The sequence below is a fragment of the Petaurus breviceps genome, unplaced genomic scaffold (assembly GCF_028583685.1).
Source record: "Petaurus breviceps papuanus isolate PSGF00001 unplaced genomic scaffold, PetGlider_PUasm1.0 140, whole genome shotgun sequence".
In the NCBI taxonomy this organism is placed as follows: Eukaryota; Metazoa; Chordata; class Mammalia; order Diprotodontia; family Petauridae; genus Petaurus; species Petaurus breviceps.
The window spans coordinates 42,761,827-42,783,885 of record NW_027185698.1 but is presented as its reverse complement, the minus strand read 5'-3'; the positions used below and the strand labels follow the sequence as shown (position 1 = coordinate 42,783,885).

Sequence of the window (22,059 nt, the reverse complement as noted above, 5' to 3'; positions counted from 1 at the left end):
GAAAGATAAAACTGGACTAGAAAACAAATATGTTTTTTGGGTTTTTTTCCCAAGAAATTTGAAACATAAAGATTATATACTTTTAAAGTAATATTAAGTCACATCTTAATTTTTAAAGAAAAAGTTGATTGAATTAGAGAAAAGAATAGACTACAAAATTGTAATAGATGGGGACTTTTATGTACCCTTTTTCAGACCGAGGCAAATTTAATTATCAGCAATACCAAAGTTAAGGACCTACTCAGACCTTTTGAAAAGTTTCATATTTTGTATCTGCCAGTTATTAAATGAGACTGGAAAAGAAAATAGACATTTTCAGCTTTTCTGTAATATGAAAATTGACCCATGTTCTAAGTTATAAAAACTCATAAATGTGAGAAAAAGGGCACTGATGATCTTGAAAAGAATTTGATAGATATGTTGCCGAGAGTTATAAAATAAGAAAAAGGAGTGGAATGACATAGTGTAGACACCTTTACCAAAGAATTTAGGTGAGAAAAGAGAGAGATAGGATGATAGCAAATTGGGAATCAGATCAAATGAAGGTATTTTAGGGATGAGAAAGATATAGACATATCAATTCCAGCTGTAAAATTCTGTAGCCTTATGTCCCTAGTACTCATGGTGAAATGAGAAAGAAAAAAGCTTTTTAAAAAACATACTGCAGTAACTTTAAAAAATAAATTTTCATTAATGAATGAATGAACCAAAAAGCTTTTATTAAATGCTTATTATGTGCAAAGCTTTGACAGTGGCTGTGGGTACTAGTCTGGTAGTGTGAGGAACACTGATATTTGCGGGGCTCTTGATCTCAGTCTTAGACTTTCTTTATTAAAGTATAAGGGAAGGTTATACTTCAGCTGGACCATGTTGCATCTCCTTCTGTGAGGCACACTGAAGATATGTTTACTAGGATATCCTTCCCCCTTTCACTTTTCTTTTATAACAAAAATTTTTTTTTAAAAAAGAGGAAAAAGCAGTTTGGCAAGACTAACATTGTAAAACATGTTATATTCCATCATATGCTAGATTTTGCCAAGAAGTAGAGGAAGATGCTTTACTATAGTTCTCATTTGGGGCTAAGCTTGTCATTATAAGTTTGCATCATTCTATTTTTATTATTGGGGTTTTAAAATTATTTTTTCAACAAGCATAAATTACTGGGATACAAAGAAATAGGAAAACAACAATCTCTGTTCTCCAGGAATTTACATTCTAATGGGAGATATAACAGATAGAACTCAAAACTTAACAGATAAATATAGAATAAAGGAGGAGTCCAGAGCTAAATCTTTAAGTAAGCCCAGGATTCTAAGAGGTCAGGAGGAAAAGCATTCCAGGCATGGGTTAAGAGTCTGTGCCAAGGCTCAGAGACAGAAGGTATAATGTCATTTAGGAAGAATGGCAAAGGAGCATGTGAAAGGGTTGCAGTGTAAGAAGATGGGAAAGGGAGAAAGACACTAGGTTGTAAAAAGTTTTAAATGTCAAACAAAGGACTTTGAATTTGATCCTGGAGGTGATAGGGAGCCACAGGAATTTATTGACCCAGAACATAACGTGGTGAGACTTACTTTTTAGGAAAATCTCCTTGGTAGCTGTGTGGATGGATTGGAATGAGGAGGAACTTGAGGCAGAAAGATGAAGGCTGTTGTGCTAATCCAGGCAAGAGATAATCAGGGCTTGAGATAGTGTGGTGGCTGTGTGAATGGAAAGAAGGGGATTTATGGGAGAAATATTGTAGAGAAAGAAATTGCAAGATTTGGCCTTGGCTTTGTAGTCTTTTCATATTGAAGAATTTATTATCAGTGGGGTAGCAGACCTTGAAGTCAAAGTGGAGGAAGTATGGGTGCATGATTTTCTGTTTGCAGATGATTGTGCACTCAGTGCAGCCTCTGAAGCTGAGATGCAGCAAAGTGTGGATTAGTTCTCTGCTGCTTGTGCTAATTTTGTTCTAACAGTTAACACTAAGAAAACATAGGTGCTCCATCAGCCACCACTGCATGTGGAACCATCGGTTACAGGAAATGGAGAAGTTTTGAATACCTTGGCAGTATATTTTCCAGGGAGGTACACACTGATAATGAGGTTGATGCACCTTAGCAGAGCTAGCTTGGTGTTTGGGAGGCTCCAAAGGAAAGTATGGGAGAAAAGAACTAATAGTCAGACTACCAAACTGAAGGTCTTCAGAGCAGTTGTACTGACCTTATTGTTATATGCCTGTGAAACCTGGACAGTCTACCAGCGTCAGGAAACTGAATCACTTCCATTTGAATTGTCTTGGGAAGATTCTGAAGATCACCTGGCAGGATAAGATACCAGACACTGAGGTCCTACCTTGAATTAAACTGCCAAGCATTCACACTCTACTTTAGAGAGTACAACTCTATAGACTGGCCATGTTGTTCAGATGCAAAATATATACTTTGCCAAAAAGACTGTTTTATGGAGAACTCGCACAGGGCAGATGGTCAGAATAAGTGGTACAAGGATATTCTCAAGGTCTTAAGAACTTTGCAATTGATTATGTGACAGGGAACACACTGGCACAGGACCCCTCAGCATGGTGTGCCCTCATCGGAGAAGGTGCTGTGCTCTGGGAACAAAGCACAATTGAAGTAGCTCAAAAGAAATGCAAGATGTACAAATTTAGAGAATCCACCCCAAACATTCACATAGACTATTTGTGCCCAACCTATGGTAAAACATTTCTAGCTCATATTGGTCTGATCAGCCACAGTCAGACATACTGGAACTTCAGCATAATGAAGTTATTTTGGTCTTCTTTGAGAATGAAGAACAACAACCAGCCAATCAAGATATGGCAGCTCATTGGATATGAGAACTAAGAGAGGAGTAGAGGATGGTTTCACTTAAATAGTGATGCTCATTGAGTATTTCTTTCTGGTTCTGCTTATTTCACTTTATCAGTTCAAAGAAGTTTTCTCGTCCTGTATTCATCATATTTTATGTTTTTTATGTCATATATTCCAGTAAGTTCATGTACCTGAACTCTAGTCACTCCTCTATTGATAGTTATCTATTTTGTTTCCACTTCTTTGTTACTACAAAAAAAAGTATTGCTATAAATATGTGAGCGTGTGTATCCTTTTTGTTTTTTAATCATTTGGGGTATAGGTCTTACAGTAGAATTTCTAGGTCAGAAATTATGGCTATTTTAGTTACTTCTCATAATTCCAAATTGCTTTAATGTGATATTTTTTCTACAATTGCTTATTAATTAAATAAAGTTTGTACTATGTACTAAGAGCTAGAGGAGAATTAACCGATAAATAAGTAGACTTAGTCCCTACCATCAAGGAGTTCATATTATCTGTCAGTGAAGATGAGATGATAGAAAATAGCTCACTTTTATATAGAGTTTTAAGGTTTTACAAAAAACCACCCTGTGAGGTAAATAATACAAGTACTTGCCCCCATTTTACCCATAAGAGGAGACACAAAGAGGTTGTGTGGGTTATTTTGGGTCACACAACTAGTAAATAAGTTATGCTGATAACTTGAGCATCTAGCCCTCTTATCTTCTTTTTTCATTTCCTATATTTCTTGCCATAGTTTGTAAGTTTCTTTGAAGACTTACATATTTATCTTTGTGTCTTGTCTCCATTATAGCACAACATATGTATTTAGTGTTCTTTGAATGAGAGGTGTATAAGTTTGGATGGCATATTATACTGGATATATAGTTTGTCTTTTTCTTAATGTTAACCTCAGCTTTTAATGTTCAAGTTCAGTACTGCAACTCACTTGGTTTTTAAAGCTTTTTTTTTTTTTTTGGCTTTAAATTACAGGTCTGTAGGTGATAAACTATAAGTCATATTACCTGGTGATATTTTAATAAAGGAGCATTATGTATGTGTTCACTTTTTGATTTAAATGAATTGTTCCTTTTTTTTTTCACATATTTTCTTGTGTTACCTCATCTTCATTAAATAGCTCCATAGTGTTGAGAGCCATCTCTGTGTTACTTTTATTGCAAATAACAGCTTTAACAATGCTAAAAGAAAGTGTTGAGATCCATTTTTATAGATTAAGTAAGTACTTTGGCTTAGTCTGAAAACCTAAAACTTCAGCCAATGTGACATTGATGTCCTCTTAAATCAGTGTGTGTTGCAGTTCCTTATAAAGCCTGGGGCCAGCCATTAATTAGTAGCTTCATTGGGAAGCCAAAAGAAATAAGGAATGATAACAGTTTCTGTTTGGATGGGTAAGGGAGTATAGTTTAATTAACTGAAAACAATTTGAGAATAGAAATATTAAGGGAAGCATTACCTGAAAGGAGAAGCTATTCTGCACTGTTAAACAGCAGGTTTGCTTCTCCATATGCTTCATTAATATGTTGTCTGTTACCAGCAAAGAGTAGTAGCAAATGAGATTTCTAGATGGGTTAAAGAAATTAAATAACTTTCAAGCCCTTGCCTGAATAAGGTGTTTATTGCAACTGGTTTGTTTGACTTGACATATTGTGAGGCTCTAGAATATTAACACTACATATCAACTCAGATAATTAGGAATCATTTGCATAAACTTTTTATTCCTTCTGAATATCTTAGTGGCACAGTGAAAAATGTCAATTTATGGTAGAAGATGAACTTGTTTCTGTAATATATTGAAAATGTAACCATTTTTAATCTGTTTCAGACCCCATTTACTTTTGGCTTGGGTCAGAGAGCACCATATACAACTGGAGAGCATTGTCTTCTTTGTAGAAGTGAGCGGAAAGATTCCTCACTTTCAGAGAGTGGGATTAAAAATTCTAGCAAAATGGCACTTTCTACGTCTCCTAAAGCAAATAGTATGCTGCATCTTCCACTTTGGGTATGTCCAGACTGTCGAAGAACAGTTGAGAAAGAAGAGAGGCATGCTACCTTGGAACAATCTCTTATGGTGAGTGTTCCTGGGTGAATAAAGAATATTCTGGAGTATGTTTGGAAATAAATATTCCTGGCTGTTTTCTTGTTATTTTTGTGTGTGTCTGTTTTACATAATAAGTTGTCCAAGAAAGTAAATTACTACTACATTTGGCTCAGTGAGCTGAATAATCATAATTGTTACATATGTGGGGGAAGGAGGTAGCATGAGAAGCACTAAAAAGTAATTCATGAAACCAAAGGTCACAAATTGAATTATTAGAATGAAAATATTTTAAAATTCATCAAACCCCTTAAGGAACTTATTAGTGGGTAAATGCCAAGCATACAAAGATAGTTGTGATATAAATTCATGTGTTCTCAGAACTTGCAAGCTAATTGGATGGGGTGGGAAAAGATGATCATGATGAAATAAACAATGGGATCAACATGATGTACATGCATGGAGCAAAGAAAAGCTCTTTGAATTTAGAATTGAAGTATGTACTTTGTAGTTTTTTGTTTTTTGGCTTTTTGCCCAGGAGTGGGAGACGAAGGGCAATTGGGGTCAAGTGACTTGCCAAAGGTCACATGGCTAGTAAGTGTTACATGTCTGAGGCTGGATTTCAACTCAGGTCCTTCTGATTCCAGGACTGGTACTCTATTCACTGTGCCACCTAGCTGCCCCAAGTACTTTGTAATCTTGAGTGTTGCTTTTACTATGCATGACCTTGAGCAAGTAACTTCACTTTGTTCGGCCCAGTTTCCTCATTTGTAAAATGGAAATTGTGAACTAAATGAACTCATAAGGTCCTTTTCAACCCTAAATCTGTGAACCTGTGAGAACTACTGGAAAAATGCTTTGAGAAAATTTAAGGTGAGATAGTTTTCATCTGAGAGAGCATCAGAGGAGAGGCTTCTGAGTTGAGTCAGGAAGGAGGAACTTTATCCTGTAGACGTGGGAATTTTAAGTGAATCCATTCCATGCATGTGCAAAGGCTCAGAGGTTAAAAGAGGGCTTCTTGTGTGTAGGACCTCGGGCAAATCACTTGACTGGACTAAGTTTCAGCATCCATAAAATAAAGGGGTTGGATTAAATTATTTTTATGGTCCCACTGAACTCTGAATCTTCTGAACCCTTCTAAACTCTTTAAGAAGTAAATAGAATGGGTGAACAGAAAAGTAAAGTAAGGCAGGATAAAAAAGAATTGAGAGAAAATGGAAATAGTACATGAAGAAATGGAAGATCCTCAGTGAACTGAATATAAATGCTAGGTTTTTATTATTGTATGCTTGAAATGCTATGAAATAACATAAATGGTTATGTTAAAGAGGCTGCTGAATGTAGTTCTAAGAGGCCTGAGCTCTGGTAGTGACCTGAGAATAAGAACCAACGTCTTCTTTCACTTGTTATCTTTGTGATGTTCGACAGGTTTAAATTTCAGTATTCTGATCAATAAAATGACAGGATTTGATCAGATGACCACTGAACTATTTTTAGCTTAACGGTGCTGTGATAGATTTTAGGGAGTCTATGAATTTAAGTTTTTTGAAAAATTGTTTTTAAAATTGTATTTTATTATAAATTTTTTCCTATGTAATTTTATGCATTATTCTAAGAAGAGACTACACAGTCTTCACCCTGCCTCTCCAGTCTGCTTATACCTGCCATTCCCCTGTGTACTCTTTGATCTAGTATCACTTGACAGTGACACTCACTGCTTCTCAAGAAAGTTATTCTATCTCCCAACAACAGGCATTTTTACTTGGCATGTCTTGCAATGTTCTTCTTCCTCATCTCTGCCTCCTGGCTTCAAACTCTGGCTACAGTCCCACTTTCAACAGGAAGCATTTTCAAACCTCTTTGACTTCTTGTCTCTATTGATTATTTTCCTATTAATCCTGTATATAGCTTGTTTATACATAGTTATTAGTATGTTATTTCCCCAGTTGGACTATGAGCCCCTTGAGGGCAGGGATTGTCTTTTACCTTTCTCTGTACCCCCAGCCCTTAGCACAGTGCCTGCCACATAGTAGGTGCCTATAAAATGTTTGTTGTCTGCCTGACTGGGGTCTGTGACACAGAAAAGATTAAGAACCCCTTCTCTAAAATAAAATTCAAGTCCTAAAGAACTGCCATATCACAAGTATAAGTTGTTGGTACCTCAGAGACTCACTTATATCTGACCAGTAGAATAATAATAATTTATAAAAATTATTTCCATACTTTAATTTGATCCCTATATGCACTTTCTGGAGTAGTTAAAATACTATAACATCCTTAACATAGGATCATTGAAGGTTTACTTGAAAATAACTAATGAAAGAAAACCTATTATCGTGAGACAGCCCATTCCACTTTTTGATAACTCATAGGGTGCTTCCCTTATATTTGAGCCTTTCTTACCCTTACTGCCTACATTTTAATGCTGAAAGTGACTTACTAGGCAGCTAGGTGGCACAATGAATAGAGCAGTGACCCTGAAGTCAGGAGTACTTGAATTCAAATACCATATCAGACACTTGACACTTAACTAGCTGTATGACCTTGAGCAAGTCACTTAACCCCAATTGCCTTGCCTTCCCCTCCTCTTCCCCCCACAAAAAAGTGACACAGAGTGAAGGACAAATCCTTAGGACATGCCATTAGACAACTCTTTCCATGTCAGTATCTGCTATTTGAGTCTAGTCATTCAGTCAGTTCTGAATCCACCAAACTACCTTACGGGCACATCCCTCAGTCTTGTACATAATAATAAAATCAATATCAGTTGCTAAAATTGAGGTAAACTGTGTCTTTTCTAACAATTGGCGTAGTAAAAAAAAGGAAATGATTATTCTAATAAGACTTTATTCTTAATTCATTTCAGCAGATAAACATTAAATAGCTGCACTGTGCTAGGTGCTGAGGATATGAAGAAAAAATTAAATAGTTCCTGTATTAAGTAGCTTTATCCCACTGGGTGATGACATGGATATAAGATGGGCAAATGCAAATTCATTTCAAGAGGGAAAGAGCACAGACTGGGAATAAATGTGGCAAGGATCAGGAAAGGCTTAACTGAGGGGAATGACACCTAGTAAGTTTTGAAGATATGGTAGTTACTTAACTAGAATTTAGTGATTGGCATTTTCATCATGAAAGATTTGTCTGTCTTTATGTTCGTTTGATTTACCTCTTCAAAAACAAGGAAGAAATGATGACTTTTATCTAAATCACATACAAGATAGTTCAGAACCTGGGTCCCAGTTTTTTGTTTTGTTTTTTTAACCTGGATACTTCTGGTATTTGAGTAAAAATTGCAAGCTTCTTTTATTTAGCAGAAATAGACAACTAGTGGGTTATTTTTTCCCCCAAAGGGAGATGACACCAAAATGAGGAAAAGAGAACAAGAATGATACATTTAATTAAAATCCTTTAGCTAGGTGGTTAAAGTGCTGTGTTCAAATCCAACTTGACATTTAGTAACTGTGTGACCCTGAGCAAGACATTTAATCTCTATCTCCCTCAAGTTTTCTTATCTGTAAAATGGGGGTGATGATAAGTACCTACTTTCAAGGGTTGTAGTGAAGTAACACTGCAAAGTGCTTTGAAAAACTTAAAATACTATATACATGCTAGCTGCTACTACCACAAGTAACAGTAAATCAATATTTTTGTAGATAATTAAACCATGGTTTTTTTCCATGTGAATTATTTTCCTCTTTCTTTGATTTCTTTGAGATATGTCTCTTCATATTATTCTAGGTAAAAGGGTATGTCTTGCTTAGTAACATTGGAAGCATAGTTCCAAATTGTATCTTTTTCAATGTTACTTATTCATTATCCCACTAAGAAAAGTTCCAGTGTAGTAGGAGATATACTCATTTAATTAATTCAGTAGTTCCTCTGTCCATTGAAGTATGGCCTTCTTCAGGTAATGAAAGGTGACCGCATCAGCTCCTCTGGGTTCAGTTATTGTCACTATGCACGTCACTCAAGATGAGGCTAAAGTTAAGGACCTAAAGTTAAGATCTCAGTTCATATCCTCCTTCAGACACATACTAATTCTGTGATGCTGGGCAGGTCACTTAATTCTTTTTGTCACAAATCTCTTCTCCCCCTTTGCTGCTTTACTTGGTGATGTCATCAGCTCCCATGGATTTATTTGCCATCTTTGTGCTGACAATTATCAAATTTGTCTTTATTGATCTCCCATCTTGCATTTCCAACTGCCTTTGAGACATCTTGAACCGAATGTCCAGTAGACATCTTAAACTCAAGATGTCCAAAATAGAACTCATTATTATTCACTCTATTAGTGTAGAAGACAACACTATCTTCCCAGTCATTCCTTACAACTTAGGGATCATCCTGGACTCCTCACTGTCTTATTCCTATCTTCCAATATCCAAGCTATTGCCAAGGCCTTTTGATTTCACTTTTGTTACTTCTCTCAAATTCTCCTCCTTTTCTCAGACTCCTGACACTGCTGTCACTCTGGTGCAGGACCTCATCATCTCACACCTTGATTGCTACAGTAGCCTGCTGGTGGGCCTGCCTGCCTCAGGTCTCTCCCTTCTCCAATCCATCCTCCCATTCAGCCACTAAAATTATTTTTCTAAAATGCAGGTCTGATCATGTCACCCCCAACTCAGTAATGTTCAGTGGCTTCCTCTTGCCTCCAAGAGCAAATACTTTGTTTGGCTTTCAGAACCCTTCATGACCTAGCCCACACCTACTTTTCTAGCCTTCTTAAATCTTATTCCTTTAACATGAATTTGTTGATCCAGTGACACTGACCTCTTAGTTGTTCCATGAAGAAGATATCTCTCAGTTCCAGCCATTTTCTCTGACTGTCCCCCATATGTAAAACATTCTCTGTCCTCAGCTCTGACTACTGATCTCCCTGGCTTCCTTTAAGTCACCCTTAAAACCCTACCTTCTACAAGAAGACTTCCCTACCCCCTTTTAATTCCAATCCCTTCCTTCTGTTAATTATCTCCTATTTATCCTATGTTTAACTTGTTTTATATATTTATTTACTTGTTGTTTACTCATTAGATTGTAACTTCCTTGATGGCAAAGACTGTCTTTTGCCTGTTTTTGTATCCCCAGCACTTGACCCAAGTATCTGCAACATAGTAGGTACTTAATACAGATTGGTTGATTGAGTTATTGATTAATGTACAAAATGGAGATAAGAATAGAATCTTCTTTCCAGGGTTGTGAGAATAAAATGAGAGTATCTGTAAAGCACTTTTGTGAAACTTAAAGCACTATGTAAAACACTATATAAAATCTTCCCCTAGTGTTTCTGCTGAGCTCCAGTCTTGCCTCACCAGTCTCTTATTCAGCATTTCAAACTAGATGACCTATATACTTCTCAAACTCAGTATATCCAAAATAGAACTCGTTATTATTCTGCCAAATTCACCCCTCTTCTTTCTTTTGAGGGCATCATCATCATCCTTCCGTTCCCAACCAGAGTCATAACATTGGTTTTCCTTACTTCCATACTCTGACAGCTATGTAATAGTTTGTATCTTACCTTCATCCTCTTTTCTCTCTTCAAACTTTCCCTCTACCCCCAGAAGAGGGAGATTATCTTTCATTATCCATTTGCTGGAGTTTGTTTTTAGCTTTTTGTTATCACAAAATGGAGATTTCTGTTTTTTTACCTTTTTGTTATGTATGCCCAATTGTGATGTCTTTGGATCATGAGTAAATATTTTAGTGGCTATTCTAATTCTCCCTTGTTTTCGCAGATGTTTGGACTAATTCATAAAACGCAGCAGCATATTAACAATACCTTTATTACTACCATTTCAGTGACTATTTACATCTTTACCATTTAGTACTTAAGAAAACACATTCTACTCAAGTTTCTTTTATGAGACAAATATATCACTTCATATTCAAAGAGGAATAAAGCAGCAAAATAAGTAGTAGACCAATCATCCTAATGAATGTTGATATAAAATTTTAAAATATTATATCAGCATAGGGACTTACAGCCATATATCCAAAGAATTGCTTATTTATATAAATCAAATTGGATTGATATCGTTAATGTAAAACTTGGTTAAACCGTTAGGAAAATAATTAACATATAGTCATATGAACAATAAAAACCATTTATATATGTCTATTTCCTAAAACAATTTTTTAAAACAGAACCTTTAATAAAATATTACATTCATTTAAGTTTATCTCTTAGCATAAAAATGAAAGAACAATGACTTACCTGACAAGGTCAAAAGTGTGTATCTAAAATTTAAGAGCTTTCTTACAAGAGAAAGAAGAATGTTCAGAAGAGGGGAGGGTTTGGCAGAATATTAAAAAGTTGTGGTTTGGATGTTGAATAATGGAACAGTTTAATTTTTTCCCGTAAATATTTGGTAAAGAGAAACATGCAAAACTAGCTGTGTGACCTTGGGCAAGTCACTTAAACCCAATTGCCCTACCTTACCACTTCCAAAAGAAAAAAAAAGAGAGAGAAACATGATCTTTCTCCTGACTACTATTTGATATATTCTAGAAATGCTGACTATTAGCAATAAGACAACAGAGAAAATTAAAGATAGAAATATTTTCAGAGAGATTATCAAGTTAGACCTATTTGGATTGTTACTATGGCTTATTTGGAAAACCCTAAAGAATTATTGGAGAAAGAAATCAAAATGATTTAAGATTTCATTAATGGAACAGGTTAAAAATAAGTTTGACAAAAATCAGTTACAAAAGGTGTTAGGATGGTGCTATGCTAAGAGCTAGAGGAATTTAGATTCCACAAACAGCCCAGAAATTTTTTTTAAGGTACCAATTAAAAATAAATAAGGAAAATCACATGTATGTAGACCATTCCACTTAGCCCACAGGTACACAGAAGGCCCTCTAGAATCCCGAAGAAACCTTAAGGTACAGATTGGGGTAGGTAAAAAGCATGGAGAAAGAAGAGGGCTCCAAATGAAATTTGACTTAGCAAAAATGCCAGAAGAAGGCGCCTGGGGAAAGACTATACCAGGCAGACTAAGAAACCCATGGTAGCAACCCAGTGTGGAGGAAACTAATGAACCCAGCAGTGGGGTGAGAAAGGCCCTAGGCAGAACCTAATTTAGGGTTTTCCTGAGCCCTTTGGAAAGAGAGAAGAGCCCAGTGTGGGAGAGCAACTCCAAAGTCCCTTGACAGTATTCTTGGCCAACACACTCAGGACCAGGCATAGCCTAACTATGCTGTTCAGAAATACAAGAACAGATCTTGACCCAAGCATAACCCCTTTTTCCTTCCCCAACCTAATTATTGAGGCTATTGAGATGAGCAAACCAAGCAAATCATGGCATAAATTCTCATAATGAAATGCCTTAGATTGAAAAATACACAGGGAGTAAACTCCAGAGTAGAGAGCAACCCCACAACAAATCCAAGTAAAACCTCAGAGAGAGAAAAAAATTTGCCCTGGCCACAAGGATAAGAATAACTGGAAGAATATGAAGCAATAGATTTAAACTGAAATAGAGAGGAAAGAATGCCAAGGAGAACTGATAGGTTAGATCAGATGATGTAAAACCTCACTGAAGAGCTAAATTCCTTGAAAACTGAAATGGACCATACAGAAAACAGTGAATGGATGGAAAGATAATGAATAAGTAAGAAATAGTAAACCTCCACCCACATAAAATAACTGGCCGTGTAACCTTGGGCAAGTTACTTAACCCCAATTGCTTGAAAAAAAAAATAGTAAACCTGAATCAACAGATTAAAAAATTTAAAATAACTGATTTGGAAACTGGATCATGACAATATAATTTAAGATTTAGCAAACTGTTTGAAAATCATGACCACCACCCCCACCCCAAAAAAGCCTAGATAGCACATTTCAAAAAAATGAAAATTACCTAAGACTTTTGGAACCAAAGGAAAAAGTCTAAAAAAGAAAGAATCTGGGTAGTCAGTTAATGAATGAAACTTCAAGATGAAAACTCCCACAAATATCATAACCAAAATTCAGACCTTATTTTTCTTTGGATATAAGTAGCCAAATGAAAGAGTTCAAGTAATAAGAAGTAACATTAGAAATGACATAAAAATTAGCAACTGCCTTGTCCATAAAGAAGATATCTTGGAATATGATATTCCAAAAGGCACAAAAGATAAAGGCTAATAAAATAAATATCTAGCAGAACTTAAGTATAATTCTACAGGGAAAAATGAATCTTTAATGAGAGAGGAGATTCCCAACAATTCTTGATGAAAATGGCCAGAACTGAATAGACATTTTGAAATGGAAGTGCAAGAGCCAAGGGAAACATAGAAGGATCCTTTTTAAGAACAGATTGTCAGTCTGCTAATGGGGGCTAAGGAATAGATGTCTTTCCAAATCCTAACATTTTAAAAATCATAGGGAAAGATAAGTATGATTGGAACAAGACTTTTATGAGATTTTGTTCTTTGTAACAGTCTCAAGGTAGGACAGAAATGGCAATGATATGTAACTATGTTGGGAAAGATAGGGGGAGGTAGGGAAAGAAAATTGTTACTATTACATAATGAAAGAACATAAGATAAAGAGCATTTGATTAGAAGGAATGGATTCGGGGTAATAGACATTCCAGGAACCTCACTTTGATCGGAAACAAATGGAATACAATTACACCTACTCACCCTTACCCTTCACCAAGCTCCTGCCCTCCCCTTTTTCCAATTCTGTATAAAAATGGTAGAATGAAAATATATTAAACTGAAAAATGAAATAGGAGAGATACTAGAGACATGGGAGGAAGAAGAGAGAAGGATCTAAGAAGAAAGGATTAGTAAGGTGATAGTTATAAGCGACACAAACTAAGTATGAGAGAAAAGCTTAGAGAGAGTGAACTCAGACCATTTCATTTATAGATCCCAGTTGCCAGGCAAAATCCATGTCCTTTACTTTCAGTTTATAAAATGAGGGAAGTTAGAAGGAAAGAACTACAGAAGAACAGAATGGCGGGAAATACACATTTAACAATCACCACCACGATTGTGAATAGGATAAACTTATTAAGTAGAAGAGGAGAGTTGAATAAATTAAAAAACAATTGGGGTTAAGTGACTTGCCCAAGGTCACATGGCTAGTAAGTGTTAAGTGTCTGAGGCTGGATTTGAACTCAGGTCTTCCTGACTCCAGTGTTGGTGCTCTATTCACTTTGCCACACAGCTGCCCTGGAAGAAGAAATATAGATCAACCTCACTAATGAGATGAAAATATTTTCAATAAAATATTGAGCAATAGGTACAGAACCATGTGAAATTCATAGCAAGATTCAACATGAGTATTAATCATGTTAATAACATAAATAATTTAAACCACATGATTATTTCAATAAAGGCTCAAAACACTTTGGACAAAATCCTATATCCATTTCTATTAAAATCACTAGAAAGCATAGGAATAAATGGGCTTTTCCTTATGATAAGAAATGCCTGTCTAAAACCCAGAGCAAACATATTTAATGGGAAAAAAGCTTTTCTAACATGATGTGATATGAAGGTAAGATGCCCATTAGTATCACTGGTGTTTAACATAGTGCTAGAAATGCTGGCAAAAAATAAGAATAAGAAATTGAGGGAATAAGCTTAAGGAGGGAACAAAGTTATTGATTATTAAAGATGATTTGATTATTTTTAGAAAGGATTTACTAAGGAAATAATTGAAATAATAAATTTAGCAAAGTTCTAGAATATAAAATAATTTCATGTAACTCATATGCATTTCTATATGTTAACCATCAAAACCCAGCAAGAAAACCTAGAAAGAAAAATTCAATTCAAAGAACTACAGAAACTGTAAATAAAGTATTTAGGACTAAGTCTACTAAGACACACCCAGAAACTATATGAATCCAGGTGTTAAACATTTTGTAGAAATACAGACCTGAATAATTGGAGAACTATTGATTGCATATGGCTAATTTGAGCTAATATCTAAATCAGTTTTCAGTATTGTACATGCATTTTTAGAAATAGAAAATGTTGAAATTTGTCTTGTTGGACTATGCATGTTTAATAATAGGGATTTTAGTTTTCTCTTTCAGTGGTTAATGGCACTTTAGAAGGGAACCATGATAAATGCTTATAGAAATAAATTAGAAATAGAAAATGTTGAAATTTGTCTTGTTGGACTATGCATGTTTAATAATAGGGATTTTAGTTTTCTCTTTCAGTGGTTAATGGCACTTTAGAAGGGAACCATGATAAATGCTTATAGAAGTAAATTAAATTTTTTAAAATGAGCAGAGATGAGCAAAGATAACTCATAATAAGTTAACTCTATATCATACAAAATATCAAAGTAACTGTTGAAACTGAGTACTTATTATTAGGGAAACAGAAAATGTTCATCAGCTATACCTTTAAGTTTACAGTTAATAAAAGACAAATTTGACGATATTTTTTCTTCATTCCATTTCTCCAGTGACTGGTTTTCATGTTTTATATATTGATATTTGCATTTTTAATTCTAAAAAAATTTAGAAAAGCAAGAGTTTGGTAACTGAAAATGCTGTTACTTTTATGTTTTATAGTAAGCCCCATTGGTGGTTATTTACTTTGCTATTCTTTTTTGTCTTGATGCATAATTACAGGAACAGACTGGAGCAAAGAAAACTCATTTGGTTGTATATGTATATGTTTTCTAGCAAAATGCATGTACCACCAAATTGATACATTATATTTAATTACTCAGGATTGGTTGCAAGAGGGCAAACTGAGGGAATTCCTTAAAATGATCATTGTTTTACAAATAAAAATCTTCAGAATTGTTTATTTACAAGTGGGTGAGTAGTTAAAACTAAAGAGCAGATATCTTGAAATGAAAAAAAGTGAGTGGAAAAGAAATGATTAAGAAATTCTGTAAAAAGAAGTATAAATGCAAAAATATGTAGAAGTTAACCTAGCCAGACATACAGTTATGCAATACTAGTTATAGAAACAAATGAAGCCTTAAAATAGAGTGGCAAACCATTGTTCATGATTATGATTCACTAACATTTTAAAAATGAATACCTAAATAATCTGATTTAGTGAAATTCTAAAAGTATCAAGGATAGTTATCATATAGAATTAGGCAAAATGCCTCACTTCATTTGGAGGAACAGAATATCTTCAATCTTTTTTTTCCTAAGTTTTATTTTAGACCTGAAGGCCAGAACACAAATACAAAATAAAAAAAAGAAACAAAAACATATCATAAACTCAGATATTGGAACTGAAATACAAAGTAAGAAAGAAATTAAAAAACACATCATGTGCATCGCAGAACATAAGAGAGGATTCAAAATATGTAATCATAAATTTTCATTTCAAGAAAGCCTGTATGATAAATAATAATGTTGTGTTGAAAACTGTCCATCTTTGCTTCCTTGTAAGTTTTCTTTTGTTCTCTGCTGTGCAGTTTTTCTTTTCTTGTCCGCCTCTCCCTCCCTATCCCCCTCCATCACTTGAAGGCTACAGTTAAGTTTGGATGTGTGTCTTCTGTAGCTATCGATATATACATACCTGCATAAGACATAGACTTTCCCAAACAAATTCTACTCCTGGTTTGTTTTATGTTTTTGCATTTTTTTTTCTTATCCCTCCTGCCTCCTCTACTTTATTTCTACCCACTACCTTGCCTTCCTGTTACTTGCCTAACCCCCTCCAAGGATCCTTCCCCAAACCTCCCATTTCCAGCATAACTGGTCATAATATTGAAAAAGTTTGCAAAGTTGTGTAATATCTGTTACTCAAGGACCTCTCACTTGTGCAAAGGAAAGGGAGTATATCATCAGCTCATGAAGATCTTTCTATTCCCTGTTTTCATTATATTCCTCATTTCTTATAGCACTGTGATAATATTCCATTATCTCTGTGTTCCACAATTTATTGGCCCTTCCCCAAACAATTGGGATCTACTTTGCTTCACATTCTTTGCTAGCTCTGAAAAGTGATGCCATATATATTTTTGTGTATATAGGAACATTTTTCTGTTTTACTGCTGAGTCATTGTGGAGCTTTGGATGAATTATATCTCCCTCTGTGTTCTCTTCTGTAAAATGCCTAAGGAAAGCATTTTAACTCCCTTTTCTTATGGTTCTGTTAGGGTTAGATAAGTTTAAGTCTGTAAAGGGGTTCTAAAAGTGATCATGTGCTACAGAATGTAATGGATAATAATGTAGGCAAATTCCCTTTTGTGATCCATCTGTATAATGTAATATATAATTTGAGATGTTCAGTAAATATTGGTTATTTCACTTCCATAAAGATGTCTAAATTAACAATAGCTAACATTAATATAATACTTTATATTTACCTTTTCATTTAAGCTTTATGTGACCTTGTGAGGCAGTTAGTATCAGTGTCATTACAATCCCTGTTTTACAGATGAGAAAATTTAGGCTTGGGGAGGTTAGATGATTTGCCTGTGGTGGAATTGGAATCCAGGATTTCTTGACTCCATGCCTGTATGTTCTCTAATACCTCAAATTGCCTCCCAGGGAAAAGGACTTTGTTTCAGGTGGCTAGCAACAGTTGAGCCTGTCACTCAAATCTTAAGGTGGTAGAATTTAGCACTGGAATCAAAATTAAAGATCCACTCTCTCATGCTGTGTATGTGACCTTTGTGGCCAGTCTGTAAGACAAATAAAATTAAATTAAGTACAATACAATGCTCATAAGGCAAAGGAAGAACTAAATAACTGCAGAGATATGCTGTGGTCATAACTAGGCTGTACCAATATTATCAAACCCAGACTTTATGGTAGGACATAGTGTTCCATTTCACATTTTCCCTTCCCTCCCCAGCAGTCATTTATGCTGGAACATAAGCTGATCATTTAACAGTTCACTTCCCTCAGTCACACAAAGGTGACTTGTAAATCTTTTGCATTTCATAATTGTGAACTACTATTATTATTTTTTGGAAGAGACAACTTTAGAACTTGGACATCCAAATGGACAGTAATTGGATAGATAGTTTTTGAATGAGACATTCTGAGTAGAGGCTATCAGCATGAGTACAAGAGAAGGGAGTTGGAAGGCTGTCATCATGGTTAAATGGTGGTGAGACAATAATTTCATTAAAATTACAGGGTTACAAAATAAACCCAAAAATCAATTGCATTTTCATATAGCAGCTTTTAAAATCCAGAAGGGAAATACAATTCAAAGTGACTACAAAATTAATAAAATTAAGTGAATCCTCATGAAATGTTGGACAGCATTTCATAGTTTATATTGAAAAATGAAACTAGACATTATGAATACATTGTATTTATTAAATATTTTTTATTAATTTTAAATGTGCCTTATTAAATGGCATCTCTCTGCCCGGCACTGAAGTTACAAAGAATAAAATAAAGAGGGTGTTGCCCTCAAGATGTTTGCATTCTATCAGATAAGATATTTTGTTTTACCTTATAATAAAATTTAGGTTATAATTGCAATTATACTCCATTATAAAAATCAAAGTGAATCAAGCATGTTAGGGGATGGCATATAATTTTTCCAACAGGATTGTAAGTAATACAATAATATATTACTTCATCTTTGAATTTGTTGTAAGGCCATACATAGGGACATTTATGCAAAAATATTCACACGTTACATACATTTTCCCAAAGATCCTCTCTTAATTTTAAAATTTTTTTTATATCATTCTGCTTTGAAGTCCAACTGACAGTAGAAACTAACAAAGATTTTGGCAGGGTTGGAAGGATGTGCTGGTGCTGGTAACAGATAATAGACATTGGTGTTAAGTGTAGAACGATGATTGAATGGTCTGGTGACTAATATTTACAAGTGGTCAGTACATTCATAAATGTTTTAGCATTATGAGAGCCTTCACTTTACTAAGCAACCTCTGATGGGGAGGTATCATATAGAGAGCTAGCTAAGAATCAAGAAGACTTTTCCAATCCCTTTCTTTATTGACTTTGATCCTGGGAAAATCATTTGACCTCTCAGCCCTGCAGGTATATCTCTTGAGATAATTAAGTTACAGTAGAATTGCTGTTGTATATTGTTTATTTTCATTTAGTGCTTTTTTGAATAAGTGGTTTACTCATTTATTTGTGAGCTTTTTTCATTGCATTTCTATGTGAGTTAAGCTTAGGGTTCCTCTTTATCACCCTCTGGATTCTATTGTCCTATAGTCTCGCATATATTTCCAATGGTTCTAGATACTTTTGTTCAGTGTTTCTTAAACTGTCGGTTGCAACTCACAGTTTGAGAAGTGCTGAAGGTGTCATGAGTGGAAAAAGTTTAAGAAGCCTTGGTTTTGTTGAATGATTTCCAGAAATGCAGTATTCAGACTTTCTGGTAGTTGATATTTTTCTAGGAGACCAGTAATTTTTGGATTGTTGCTTTAGATCTAAAACTTGAGTTCTTTTGTCTGTAGAGATTTGAAGTTCATTCTTATTTTGTCATTTCTTTATATTACTTTGTTTTATTCCATCTCTACATTTGGGTTTTGTTGTTTGTTTTGCCTTTTTTTTGAGGAGAGAAAGCAGGAGAGTTGGGGTTAAGTGACTTGCCCAAGATCACATGGATAGTAAGTGTTAAGTGTCTGAGACTGGATTTGAACTCAGGTCCTCCTGACTCTAGGGCCGGTGCTCTATTCACTGCACTACTTAGACACCCCATTAAAGTTACTTTTTTTTTTCTTTTTGGAGGGGGGAGGGCAGGGTAATTGGGATTAAGTGACTTGCCTAATGTCACACAGCTAGTAAGTGTTAAGTGTCTGAGGTTGAATTTGAACCCAGGTTCTCCTGGCTCCAGAGCCAGTGTTCTATTCACTGCTCCATCTAGCCGCTCCTCACTGCATTTGTTTTTGTTCTCTTCATATATTCCTATGAGAATCCACTAAGCTCATTGATATTCTTCTATGTTGTCAATTTTCATTAGTCTTGAATTCCTCATTAAATAATATTGTTCCTAATCTTATATTGTTTCAGATCTCTTTATCTTACTAATATTATTCTAAACAATTCTGGAAGTTCTTGCTATATGATCATTTTTGCTTCTGGAGTGTCATTGTTACAATCTTACTTTTTCCTGAAGATTTTTTTCTACTTTCTTCATCCTGTTTATCTACAATAAGACCTTTTGATGTTTACCTGTTTCTTTTGTCTTAGTTTCTTTTCCATTTTTCACTTGACATATCTGATACTATTTCTAGTAGTTACTTATTTATAACCACTCTCTTTTGTCTTGCCAGAAGTTCCACTTCCTAAAGAATCTCTAGTAGTTTTACATTTTCTATGTTTATTCTGTGATTTTCTTTTGCCATAGTTGATAGTTTGCTATCATTAAATGTTCTGTAGAATTTCCCAAATATAATGCTACATAATTTCCTCCTTTTCATTTCTGATATACTTAATTCTCATTCTCTGTCTCTTTCTCTCACTCTCCTCCCCCACCCCACCCCACTTTGGATTTCTTATACTGTGGACACTGAATTTTTTTGAGTATGAATGTTTATGCCAATTTAATTTTCATTACTCTGAATTTTACTAAAGAGACTATAGTGTTCTGGAATACTGTGATTCCTTCTGGGGAAAAAAAGTATAGAGATTATATCAATACAAAGATCTTTCATTTGATCTTTATATAAGACATTTTATACAACTTCTGAAAATAACCTTTGTTGAACCTAGATGTCCATGTTTACCTTTGCCGTTACTGAGCCTTTTATGATTTGGATTAATATGTGAATAATACCATGACTGATAAAGCCCATTTTAGCGATTTGGTTTTGTCTCTAATGAAAAGATTGACACAATATAAGTGAATCTCGCCAGCTATGTGCTGCTCTATGCTTATGGAGGAATATATACAGCTATGTTGATTTGGACCATTACACAATTGCTACCTTATTTCAATTGGCCCTCACTGAATAATTATGATCTTTTTACTGTAGGCCAGGATTTTAGTGGAGGAAGTTATTAGTAATAGGATTGTTTTTTTTTTTTTCTGTCTCTGTGGTTTTCACCTCATTGAGTATAGTTCTCTATAGTGTAGAACATAGGTTCCCACCCCCGGGGGGGGGGGGGGTTTAGGGGACTGGAACAGTTGGGGTTGGGACTACCAGTAGTAGTCTCAGGTACAATTTCAAGTGTTGAATAAAAATAAGGGGACAGTGGAAGCATAAGGAAAGAAGAGAAGGAAATTTTGAAAAACTGTACCTGTTTAATCTGTTGTGGCAGAGTTAAAAAGTCATAGTGATTACATTATTTTCGAAATAAAGACAAAATGCAAGTTAGAACCAATCAGTGTTCAAGTCCACTGCTGGTCTTAAACAAGTGTTGGCAGGCAAACATGTTCCACATTGTTGAGAAATTCAGCATGCTTCAGCAGGAATATGTGCATGTAATGACTTATTTAAAAGACAATACTATATGGTTGCATGACACAATATTGCATCATCAGAATTTCAGTGCAGGAAAAATTCCACAAATTGACAATAAATTGTTAAATTTAAAATGCTTTTTTTTAAAAATTATTTTATATTTTTTAAAAATGATGCTAAGGTTTTTGAGAACCAAACAATAACAACAACACTATTACAAGGTTAAAGAAAGTAACTTTCCAGGGAAGCACTGAGTAAATTTTTTTTTTTTAAAAGGGGCAGTAGGCCAAATGAGTTTGGGAACATTTGCTGCATTTGACTTAAATGTTGGACATAGCAAATACTGTTCCTGAATTTTATCGTTAAATGCATGATTGAAAATCATGATGAAAGTGTCATTTTATCTATTTTACAACTATTGTATTTTTAATTATCTATGTAGTTAGGACATATACTTCCCGGTTAAACATTTTCATCATATGCAATCTTAGAATACTTTAAAATAGTTTGACTTTTGGTTACTGTAATGTAATACCAAGCAAAGGCAACTTCCCAGGTTCAAAATACCAGCATAGGTGCTCTCTATTTTATTCAGTAACAAACCCAGAACAGAGAAGATCAAAACATGACATCATTCAAAATACAGCATTTACTAAGTGTGATTAAATCATCTCCAAGGCCTACCCCACCCCAGGATCTTCCAATCATTCAATCAATTACAAAGTCTCTGTTCCAAATACTTCTCCACCCCTAGGCTATACCTTAATTAAGTCCACCACGAAGCCCCTCTTCTCAAATGGAGATTAGTTTCCAAACATAAGTAAAATACATTCATTTGCTCAACCATA

The 22,059-nt window shown here is 34.8% G+C and overlaps 1 protein-coding gene across 6 annotated transcripts in view; it reads left to right on the top strand.

The window, feature by feature from the left end:
* Window positions 1–22,059, top strand: part of FAM193A (family with sequence similarity 193 member A) — a 252,632-nt gene that overhangs the window by 132,515 nt on the left and 98,058 nt on the right. For all 6 annotated transcript variants that reach the window (XM_069070946.1, XM_069070939.1, XM_069070911.1 and 3 more), the window contains one exon: window positions 4,660–4,905. In XM_069070946.1, the coding sequence (XP_068927047.1) occupies window positions 4,783–4,905 (123 nt within the window). In that variant the 5' untranslated portion in view covers window positions 4,660–4,782. The remainder of the gene's footprint in view (window positions 1–4,659; window positions 4,906–22,059) is intronic.